At 37.7% G+C, this 12320-nt stretch overlaps 1 protein-coding gene across 1 annotated transcript in view; it reads left to right on the forward strand.

The window, feature by feature from the left end:
- The window catches only part of HELZ (helicase with zinc finger), a 160032-nt gene that overhangs the window by 78282 nt on the left and 69430 nt on the right, over window positions 1-12320 (forward strand). The window contains exons 15-17 of the mRNA XM_021678518.2: window positions 3399-3578; window positions 4090-4194; window positions 10369-10551. Coding sequence (XP_021534193.1) covers window positions 3399-3578; window positions 4090-4194; window positions 10369-10551 — 468 coding nt within the window. The remainder of the gene's footprint in view (window positions 1-3398; window positions 3579-4089; window positions 4195-10368; window positions 10552-12320) is intronic.

Below are 12320 nucleotides of genomic sequence, written 5' to 3' on the forward strand. Positions count from 1 at the left end.
TGGTCTGTAAATTAATTATAAAAATGCATTAGACCAGGGGAAAAAAGGACTTTGAATTAATGTGGTTCAGGGTTTAAGTAATTTTTATTCAAAATGAGCTTGAAGAGACTATATTATTTTAAACTGTGAAACTCGAGATGGGTCTTACTGGCGTATGTATTGTAAGTCCTCTTCCCCTTATTGAGCAGGTGGTACACTAAAGACAGCTGTGCTCATTGGCCTTCCTCATTCATGCCCGGAAACTGTAGAGGTGATCAGCACTGATGGTTTCTGATCTCTGAAGCACTTATTTATACTGAAGCAGCTGATAAGTAGAGTGGCCTATATAAATAAAGAGATCTTGTATTTTAGAGCTATACCTATGAATTCGTCATGTATGTCTTAGATTTATACTTTTATATATAACTTATTGGTCTCATTTATAAGTTCATTGAAGTCACCACATTTGAAGAATTAGAAGGTGTTTTTAAAACTTCCGTTTATTTGTTTTTGAAAGTGTGTATTGGTCAAGTAATAAGTCATTTTTCTGAAATCCTCAGTGAACGTAGTAATAGAAACTAACGTTAATTGAGCACTTATTGCTCAGTTATTTTTCTAAACAGCTTGCATGTATTATCTCATTTGCTCTTAGAATGACCACCTGATGCACATGTCGTTATGTCCATGTATAGATACAGGAGCCCTTGGGGTCTGGTATGGATGCAAGTAACAGTTTACTGAACTAACTGTGGCTTAAACAAGTAGAGATAGAAGCCCAGGGGTTAGGTGGTCATCTAGGACTTGCAAGGGCTCCACAGTACCATCCAGGACTGAGGTCTCCCCTCCTCTCCACCTTAGAGCATGCTAGTTTTCTTCTTGATGTCTGTTACCTCTTGATTCTAAGATGGAGGCTGCAGTTTTGTTTACCAGGATCTCCTTCCAGCCAGGCGAAGGAGGAAGGCAGAGGAGCAAGAAGGGCTTTCTCCTAGTGAGGCTTTGTTTGTGTTTTATTGAGTAACAGAAGCCCTTGTGAGGGACCTTTTCCTATAAGCTCATTGACCAGAGTTGGAGCTCTGGGGCAGGAGGGTGAGAAGTAGAGTGTTTTAGCTGTCTAGGCTCAGTAGTAGAGGAAGGCAGAGGAGATGCCATGAGTGGTTTGAGGTAACTGTTCCACAGTTCTCCACATATATTAGATCTGGATTTAGCGATTACCTAAAGTAATTTCTCTTTTACAGAAAATGGAATATTGCTAGGTACTGGCAGAATTATGAGTAAATAGCTGTTTAATGATGAGAGATTCTTCGAACTAAAAAGTTGGAGCTTTAGTGAATGGTTTCCAGGAAATTTGTGCCACTGGTCAGAGTTCTTTTGTTTTTTACTTAAAAATTTTAAGTTTCAAAAAAAAATAAGAATTGGCATGTTTATATAGTCAAAGTTTATTTTCTATAGTTTTACATTTCCTCAGAGACTTTCATTTGTTTGAAATTATCTGTCTGAATATAGCATTAGCTATAATTTTTAAAAACTGAAAGTATTAAGATTTTCCATGAATAACTAGTTTCCTATTACTGTAGAGTACAGCCGCTGAGAGATGGAATTTTCCTGTCTAAACCACGTTCTCGTCTTGCAGGATTATTTTGTAGGCACTTTGAATGTAAATTTTCTAAGCATCTCTTTACACACCCTTCCTATTTTGGTTCACATCCCTATCATTTTTACCATACTTGTTGCAGTATTTAGTATTTTAATTGTAGTTGTGGGAAAGAATGCCGGTGATTCTCCACTTGGTTTGATCCCATGTAGCATCTGCTGTCCATTTAAATCTTCGAAACTTAGCCAAGTCATAGAAGGGACACTCGTAAGGATAGATCCCACTGCAGCAACCATTTGTGCTACTATGACAGGTGTTATAGGACATATGTACATTATGTGTATGGCGGACAATATTAGAAAACATTTCATATTGTTTGGCCTTTGATACTTTATTTTTTTTTTAAGATTTTATTTATTTTTCAACAGAGAGAGAGACACAGTGAGAGAGGGAACACAAGCAGGGGGAGTGGGAGAGGGAGAAGCAGGCTCCCCACGGAGCAGGGAGCCCGATGCGGGGCTCGATCCCAGGACCCTGGGATCATGACCAGAGCCGAAGCCAGATGCCTAACGACTGAGCCATCCAGGCACCCCTGATACTTTTTTTTAAAAAAGATTTTATTTAGGGGCACCTGGGTGGCTCAGTCGTTAAGCGTCTGCCTTCGGCTCAGGTCATGATCCCAGGGTCCTGGGATCGAGCCCCGCATCGGGCTCCCTGCTCCGCGGGGAGCCTGCTTCTCCCTCTCCCACTCCCCCTGCTTGTGTTCCCTCTCTCACTGTGTCTCTTTCTGTCAAATAAATAAAATCTTAAAAAAAAAAAAGATTTTATTTATTTATAATATGAGAGAGAGAGAGAGAGAGACAGAGATAGCAACAGAGATAGTGAAAGAGATCACGAGCAGGGAGGAGAGGGAGATGCGGGCTCTCCTCTGAGCAGGGAGCCTGCCTTGGGGCTTGACCCCAGGACCCTGAGATCATGACCTGAGCTGAAGGCAGATGCTTAACTGACTGAGCCACGCAGGCACCTGCCCCTCTTTGATACCTTTAAAAAAAACCAAACTGCTATTTTCTGACTTAAGAACTTCGTAAAGGTTTAATATCTCTTAACCAGGAACATACAGGTTTTTTCTTTGCCTCTTGTTTTAAACTTCACTAAAGAGAGCTTCAGTGGCCTAGAATTTGAAATTCGGTTTGTCTCCCTTTTGCATTTTACTTGCTGTGCAAAGAAACTAATACTTCTTTATTACCCGAAAAAAAGTTTTCTGATCCTTTTATGTAACAGAGGGAAATTAAATTTTTGAGACATTGCCATTACTATTTATAGACTTGGTAGCAGCTAGACTAGAAGTGTGTGTGCTTTCTTTAGTTATCAAAATCTTTTTTGAGGGGCGCCTGGGTGGCTCAGTTGTTAAGTGTCTGCCTTTGGCTCAGGTCATGATCTCCGGGTCCTGGGATCGAGCCCCACATCTGGCTCCCTGCTCTGCGGGAAGCCTGCTTCTCCCTCTCCCACTCCCCCTGCTTGTGTTCCCTGTCTCGCTGTGTCTCTCTCTGTCAAATAAATAAATAAAATCTTAAAAAAAAAAAATCTTTTTTTGCACTTGGAATAGGACAAAGTAATTAAAGTGAGTTTTGATTAACATAGTGAAGCACCCTGCACTGACTCTCTTGGGTAGTTTTCTGAAAAGAAGTTTTAGAATAAGCATTTGTTTTTGTAGATGCTCTGCTTCTTCAGTATTTTTAATGGTTCAGTAAAATTTAGGATTCTCTCATGTTGTGTTTTGTTTATTTATAAGGTGCATGTGTTTAAAATAAATTTTTATTTTCTGTAGACAGTGGGATGAGCAGTTGGATCCTCGGCTAAATGCAAAACAGAAAGAGGCTGTTCTGGCCATTACAACTCCACTTTCAATACAGCTGCCTCCTGTTCTCATCATTGGACCCTATGGGACAGGCAAAACATTCACTCTAGCTCAGGCCGTCAAGCACATACTCCAGCAGCAGGAGACGAGGTGAGATGGTGGTATGTGTGCTCCGATTTCATAATTAGGGCACAAGGCCTCTGTCCTTATTGTGAGTACAAAGCTAAGGCTAGCAAGACCACTTTAATTCAGCTTGTGGGGGAAAAAAAAAACACACACCAAAACCCCAAAGGACTGAAATTTGAATTCTTTTAAAACATACTGTTTTTAAAAACTGGCAGTGTAGAGAATGATACCTTTTAAATAGCCATCAAAATTCCAAGTCTGCAAAAGGAATTGTGATATATGTTATAGCCAAAAGAGTTGGGTGCGTAAAAAATGTTCTGTGTGATAGATTTAAAAAGAATTTGGGGGAACTTGTTTCCTTTACAGCTTAAAGAGTAATGGTTTCCTGAAAACATCATTGAGTAATATGTTGGAGATTGCTGAGTAGGTTGAGGGAAATATATGATATTAAGATGGCCACTGCTTTTGTTTGGTATTATACTGCTTGAGTAGTTTTGTGTTTTATCATTCTTTTTATTTGCACCATTTATTTCAGCAGGATCCTCATTTGCACCCATTCTAATAGTGCTGCTGACCTCTACATAAAGGATTATTTACATCCATATGTAGAAGCAGGCAATCCCCAGGCAAGACCTCTCAGGTATTTTTTAAGGCTTATTATGTATCTGTATCATACTTTATTATTCTTAAGAAAAGGTGTCTGTAAAGATTTTAGTAACTTGAAGAACACAAAATCTTTAACTGTATGTTGGCATTTGGAGGTGATGCCTTTTGAAGCAGTCATTTAAAATTAAGGAAAAATTTAAAAATCTTTGACCACATTCATTTCTTAAACATTAAGTAAAGAGAAAGACATCCTTTTTTAAGTTTTGTATGTAAAAATGTTGTTGCAATCTGAGCAAATTTTGATGTGTACCTCTAAAAGATACTATGATGAAATAATATAAATATGATTTATTTAAATCAAATTTAATTAAAATTCCAGCATATTTTGCATGGCAGAGTAGTCATGCAGTAGATATAAAATTTTGACTGTGATCATGCAGGTAATTTCATAGAAGCTACACTTTAGAGAAGCATGAAATATTGATATGATTTCTGCAACAAAATGTATTTGACTGGTATTTAAAACTTTTTGCAGTCATTTAAGAAACAAAGCGTCAAAAGTTTACGTTGATGTAGAAAGGTCGTCTTAAATGTATATGGATATGAAATGTACTTAAATACGGATTGTGGGGGAATAAAATCCTTTTCTTCAGAAAACAATAAAGAATCATTGAATGGTTGTTTATACACCATTTGCTTTCATTGTTATATGAATTAATGTTTAGTTTTGCCATTTTACAAACTAATAATGTCATGCCCGGTGTTGTTTGAATACAATTATTGCTTACAAATTAATTTCTAACCACACTTTTGAATCATAATCCACTAACTTTTTATTTCTAGTTTAGTCCAGGCATGGAAAAATGAGATTACGCTATTTAATTCTTAATAACCACAACCAAAGCCATTTGAATGATTTTGCAATTGCATTAAAAAGAACAAAAGAGAAAAAGGTGGTGTGGCCTGCTAACACAAGTTTTTATGCCATACTTTGTTTTCACTCTGGAAGATAAATTAGAGCAGAAATAATTGTTTTAAGTAGAATCCAGTTGTATTTAATAAGAAAATATCACATATATGCAATCGCTATAAATGAAAATGTGGTATTCATCACTGGATAAGTTCATCAGGAACTAGTTTGCTTCAGATTCTAATCTTCTTTAGTCATAAGTAAAAGCTCAGTAGCTAGTGGCAGTGTTGCTATGAGTGTTCTTACTTTAATGGAGGTGTTTCGTTTGCTTTTGTTGTTGGTGCGTGTGTTTGTGTTTGTATATGTGTGTGGTACGTAGGAACTGTGACAGCCTCAATTGTCATGGTGTGCTTGGGCTTGGAAGCAATGAAGTAAAGCCCCCTCACATCTTGATTGACCTAGGATCGGTCATTTGTTATTTGGGCCTGAAGAACTGTTGTTGATTCACATCTACCATGTGACTAGCATTATGTTTAACTTTTCCCACGTAAAATTATGTTTTGAAGGTTATAATCCAACAGGTAGTGCGTCTAAATGTGTAGAAGAAGAAGTTACGTCTCAGTAGCATACGTGTGTAGTTGTAGTGGCCCAGATAGAGAAACTTGCTCTTTAGCAGAAAATCTCACCTCTCCGTAAGTCTTAAGAGTGGTTCAGTCAGAAAGCTGGAAAAGTATTTACATATAAATTTCTAGTTATTTCATTTAGTAAATAGAATAAAATAAGAAGAGGCTTGACTTCTACTACATCTTTTCTTTTTCTGGTCCTGTATTTTCACCGTGGTTTTTCTCTTTGGGAATGGTGTTAACTTGTAAATGTATTTCCTAGGAGGATAGTGCACTGAATTATTCAAATTTATTAGTACCATCTGTACTCAGACTAATTTGTGATTATCCTGATGGACAACAAACATGAGAGGTATGGGAGATGGGATAGAGGAAATTAGCATGGCTGAGCACTCTGGGGAGAGCTTTATCTGTCCCAGGATACAGGGGAAAGAACACAAGGGGGCACTAAGTGTCTGCGTGTGACTTTGAAGATGTGCTGTCTCTGTGGTGTACGACGGCTGAAGAGTTTGCCTTCTGCTTAGTGTAGTCTAGAGTGGGCCATAGTAAATGCCATAAAGTGTGAAAATGGTCATAAACGTTCAATAGTTTAATACAGTACATATGTTCAAATATACACACTTAATGGTTGAAATGTATACAATTCTGTTACTTGCCAGGAGTTGAGCTTAAAATATTTGGGGATGGAGGTTTTAGAAACCATTTTAGATTATATTTCGTTATTTCATTTAAATTAGTAGACCTTAAGACGGACTAGAGAGGAAAACACAGTTTCTGTGTGTGGTTCTGAAGATCGGTATCTGGTTCTGGCAGACTTATTACTTAGTAGATGGAGGTTATCTATGGAGAGAGTGTATATTTATTGCTTTCTGGGCAAATAGAAGGTATTTGTTGTTTTATACAGATCTTCAGAGTAATAGATTTTATTCTGGGATCAGGTCTTCCTGATTCTGTAGTATCTTGTGTAATAACATTTTGGGGGGTTTATTTTATATGAATTCAATACATGAATAAAATTTCAGGCAATCTCCTACTCTAACAATCATAATTCATGTGGGATCTGTGGATGGTTTGTTCCTAGAAATATGTAAATTACTTAATTGGTGTCACATTTCATACTATGAGCTTGAAGGTGACACTTGTCACTATTCTGCAGTTTTTATTTTTATTTTTATTTTTTTTTAAAGATTTATTTATTTATTTGAGAGAGCGAGAAAGTACGTGAGGGGGGGGATGGTTAGAGGGAGAAGCAGGCTCCTCGCCGAGCAGGGAGCCTGATGCGGGACTCGATCCCGGGACTCCAGGATCATGGCCTGAGCCGAAGGCAGTCGCTCAACCAACTGAGCCACCCAGGCGCCCTATTCTGCAGTTTTTAAAAAATGTTGGTTGTGTTTTAAATAATCTTATAGACAGTGTCTACCTTAAATGTTGCACAAAATGAAAGCACCAAGGAAATATTTAAACTTTTTGAAGTCAGCACCAGAATATTGTACTTCTAAGGAAATATAGGCTTAACGATCAAACTTTTTCTTTTTAGTAGCTTCAACTTGAGGTGGTTTTCCAAGGTACTTGCAAAAAAAGTCAGTAGTGAGACTTAGAACTTCAAGTTTTATTTTTCCTTTGAGGGTGAAGTGGTGCTTGGCATTAGTATTAATGAGTAATTTGAAAAACCATTTTTCCAGTTTTACAATGAAATTTTCATTTAGGAAAGTATGGAAAATATAGAAAAGAACAAGAAGGAAAATAAAATTATCTGTAATCTCAGCACACAGCGATAAATACTACTAACATTTTGGAGTTTAGTTTCTAGTAATTTCTGTGTTTAAATGCACATATTTTAGTTAATATTAATGGAATCATAATTTTAAATGATTTTTTTCAGATAATTTGTAAAATGAGAGTTTTCATTTACATAAAAGTAAATTCCGCTTTGCTGATCTAATTGTTTTTTATTAAAACCTAAAACATGTTGTTTAACCTTTTTGTATCTATTTAAAAGATTTTATTTATTTGTGAGAGAGAGCGAGCATGAGCGGGGGGAGGAATAGGGGAAGAGGGAGAAGCAGGCTCTCTGCTGAGCAGGGAGCCCGATGCGGCCCCCAGGATCATGACCCAAGCCGAAGGCAGGCGCTTAACTGACCGAGCCACCCAGGCACCCCCATTTTGGCATCTTTTAGAAGTGATATTGGTTACTTTTACCAAGTTTACAGTCCTTCCTATCAGAGTAATGCTTTTAAAATATATTTCTTTACTTTTCTAATTTATATATATATGTTTTTGCTTCGCTTAAAAGTAATAACCAGTTTTTAAGTGTATCATGAAAGGTGAGAATACATTTTAGAAGATCATTAGATTAGGTTTTGTGCATATTACATTTGAGCTGCCTTTTAAATATCCTAAAGGAGACAAATGTTAAATAAAAAGTTGATATGCATTCTGGAGATGAGGTCTTGGCTGGAGAGAGAAAAATGTGTTAGTCACTAGAGTACTGGTGGTGATTGAAGTCATGAGCCTGGCTGAGATGGGCAGGGAGAGAATAGGGCCCGAGAAGAGGAGTGTGATGAGTAAGCCTTGGGGAACTCTAACCTAGAGAGGAAGAACGAAGGCAAGGAGAGGTTGAGTCATGGAAGCTGAGGGCAGAGAGTGTTGCAAGGAGGGAACAACCACAGGGCTGGATGCTGCTAATAGTCAAGTACTGTGATGGGCCTGGAGAATATCCAAAAGAGTTAGTAACGTGGACGTTTGTATCCCTTGATCGGACCCCATGCTCTCCTGAGTTCTTTTTTACTTCTTTGATTGCTTCTTGCCGGTTTTCTTTACTGTTTCCCCTTCTTTTCCCTGCCTCTAAATGTTGGGGTAACCATCAGTCATTCTCCCAACTAGTTTCTTTTTTATCTACACTTATTCTCCAGCTGCTCTCATCTAGTCCCAAGGCTTAAATATTATCCCAATTGTGTATTTCTTGTCCCAGACATTCTCCTGAACTTCAGACTTATACATCCCCCTGCTTATTGACTATCCCCACATGGATGTCTGCTCCTGAATTTGTCCACGACTGAATTCTGTTTTCACTTCAAATGTGTTCTTCACTTTGACCATCTTTGTAAACACCACTGTCGTTCATCTAGTTTCAAAGGCACAGAATCATCCTTTCTCTTAAATTGCACATCTGGTTCACTAAATCCCGTCAGCATTACTCTCAAAATGTGTAGTGAATCCAACCATTTTTACATCTTTCCTGTTACCACCCCTGGTCCAAGCTGTCATTTTTTTCTTGTCCAGACCCTTACAACAACCTCCTAGCTGGTCTCCCTGTTTCCCTCCGCTGCCCCTGCCTCTGTTCCAGTCGGTGGTGTGTTGCAGCCAGCTTGTAGTGGCTTGTGAGAACCAATCATGTACATGTCTTCCCAAGTTCATGTTTGGTGACATCATGTTGGTAGCTTGAAATTGGCCATGGTAGTGGATTTTACACCACAGAAGTCAGCAAACGCTATGGATCTGCTCCACCCCTACCCTCCAAGCTGGTTGTTCAACATTTACCAGCACACCACTGTCCAGCCCTCCCCCTCCCAGCTCCCCAAACTATATATTCTGTCCAGAGAAAGAGTGGTCCTTTACCAACATAAGTCAGATCATGTGACTGCCCTGTCAGAACTCTCTGATAGCTTTCCATTAAAATCAGAGTAAATCAAAGCCTTTTTGAAAGCTGGGAAACCATGTGATTTGTCTCTGTGCTGGAGCATAGTAGACACCCAGTAGATCTTTGTTATATGTGAGTGGGTTAGAGATGGGTGGGTGGGTGGATGGATGGATGCCTTGTTTCTGTACCATTTTAGTAGTCTATTGCATGAGGCCTATTAATATTTTTCTTTTGTAATTAATGGAAGAGATGGTCTTTTTTTTTTTAAAGATTTTATTTATTTATTTGAGAGAGAGAGAATGAATGAGAGAGAGAGAACACATGAGAGGGGATAGGGTCAGAGGACGAAGCAGACTCCCTGCCGAGCAGGGAGCCCGATGTGGGACTCGATCCCGGGACTCCAGGATCATGACCTGAGCCGAAGGCAGTCGCTTAACCAACTGAGCCACCCAGGCGCCCGAGATGGTCTTTCTTAAGATTTTTCTGATTGTCCAAAATTTAAATTTATTTTTAAATCTCCTTTAGATAATTTAGGTAAATCTCCTTTAGATTTAAACATGGGTGTAAGAATTCTGAGGTGAAATGCAGATAACTTTTAAGTTTCTGTTGTAGGTGTGCAATTCACGTTTTTTTTTTTTTTTTTTTTTTTTTAGCATAGAGAATTACAATATGAATTAAGTATATTTTTGTAAGAATATTCTAGAAAAAAAGTAATTCCCAAATGGGAATCTTTTGAACTGAAAAAACTATAGTGCTTATGAAACTGTTTGTCATTCTGTTGTAAGATTAATCTGAACACTTAAAAATAATTAGATATTTATTTTATGATAGTACATATGCTTTCTGTTTGAATCCTTTTTTGGTAGGGCATAGTCACAGTTGTATGTTAAATTCTAATTCAGTAGAGTGTTAATGGTTACCAGATTTATATGTTAATTTTCAGATATGGCAGTCTTAATGTAATAATGTTAATTTTTTGATTATGCTGGTAAGATGTTAATAAATAAAAATAGGAAATATTATCTTCTTTTATAGGGTATATTTCAGAAATCGCTGGGTAAAGACTGTCCACCCAGTTGTGCATCAGTACTGTTTGATCTCGAGCGCACATTCCACCTTTCAGATGCCACAGAAAGAAGATATTCTTAAACACCGAGTGGTTGTTGTTACATTGAATACTTCCCAGTACCTCTGTCAGTTGGACCTTGAACCTGGTATGCTGACTCAAGACACAGATAGGGTGTCTCTAAATGCATAGGGTTTCTGCATTCAGTTTAGACCAGGGGTTGGCAAACTATAGCCTGTGGGCCAAATCTGGCCTGTTGTCTGTTTTTGTAAATAAAGTTTTATTGCATGGAACACACCCATGCCCATTTATTTACCTAATTATTATGTATGGGTGCCTTTGTGCCACAGTAGCTGAGTTGAGTAGATGCAACAGAGATTGTATGGCCAACAAAACCTAAAGTATATACTGTTTGGCCCTTTACCAAAAAAAAAAAGTCAACCCCTAGTTCAGACATTTGAGTGACCACTATTCTGTTTGTTCTCTTATCAGATGGTATTTACTTACTATTGGTCATGTGAAAAATTCAAATTTGGATAGTGTTGGTTTTTTTTTTTAAGATTTTCTCAAGTTTTTGCTTTAAAATGCTTTTGTGTTACACAGTGTAGAGACAGCAATCATGATAGGTTTTTTTAAGACATACTATTAAGATTATTATATTTAAGTACAGGAATCTGTAAAATCAAACTAATACGAAGTACAGATAAAAGGTGACAAGTAATTCTGATAAGTATGGCAGAACTTAACCATCAAAAAGTGGTACCACTTTAAGGTACTTGCTTTGGAAGAATATTCATTTATTACTGCCATATTATAATGGTTGACATTGCTCAACACTTTTTTGCTCTCTCCTTTTGGAATTGCTTTCAGAGCCAGTGACAGATTCTTTTGAACATTGGAGTCCCTGGAAGGTAGATACTGTTCTCTTCACCTTGAATTCCTGGCATCTGGCCCAGGGTATAGATACCGGGAGGCCCTTGATAAACCTCTGTTTATCTTAAATGAATGAATGGTGGCCAAACTTTCTTTTTTGAGGGTAGATTTAATTTTAGAAAAGCTTCAAAATCTTTCTGAGACATGTCTGGTAAATAAGGTAGGTGATCAAATTGAGCAATACCATTAGGGGTAAAAAAAAAAAAAAAAAAAAAAGAGAGAGAGAGAGACGTGCCTCTCATGTAATGAGACTTATTTTCTTGTGCATGCAGTTCATAGCTGGCTGGTGAGGGCAGTTACAAAAGCAGAGTTTCAAAAATGTTTTGAACAAGTGACTGCATCATTGGAGTGAGTTCTATTTCCTCCCAACTGACTTCTTTGAATGGAACAACACTTATTTGAAATGTAAATTTTGGTATGTTTATTTAACAATCAGTCTCATTACATCATGGTTATACTCTGCGTATTTGCCACGTAGATGAAATGCCCAAACCTCCTAACAGGGTAGTTTTGTGGGGAAGTAAAGAATGGCTTTGAAGAGCAAGAACATGGAAGAACAACTTAGAAGTTGCCTATGTCCTTTGTTCTGGGCATTGCTTATATTTGATTTCATTTAATTCTTGTATCAGCCCTCTGGAGGGAGGGTTCTTGGACAGATAAGAAAACCAAGGCTCAGGCTGAATCCGTTTGGTTAATTCAAGTTACCTGTACTAGCTTAAGCAATAGCTGTAACAGTTTCATGATCTATCCAGTTCCTGATTCAAGCCTAGCTCTATTTACTTGTTATCTAATGAAAACAGTAGTTTTTAAGTAATTAGTTTTGTAGAACAAAAAACACAGTCTCATTAACAGGGAGAAAAATGCCCAAGCGTCTATCACGTTTAGGCCACTGTCAGGAAATAGACAACAGTTATTAATACTTACATTATCAACCATAACCATTTGTATGAATGGATGATGATGGTGGTTATTACTGCCAGTTAGTAAG

Source organism: Neomonachus schauinslandi, chromosome 15, assembly GCF_002201575.2.
Source record: "Neomonachus schauinslandi chromosome 15, ASM220157v2, whole genome shotgun sequence".
NCBI classification, from domain to species: Eukaryota; Metazoa; Chordata; class Mammalia; order Carnivora; family Phocidae; genus Neomonachus; species Neomonachus schauinslandi.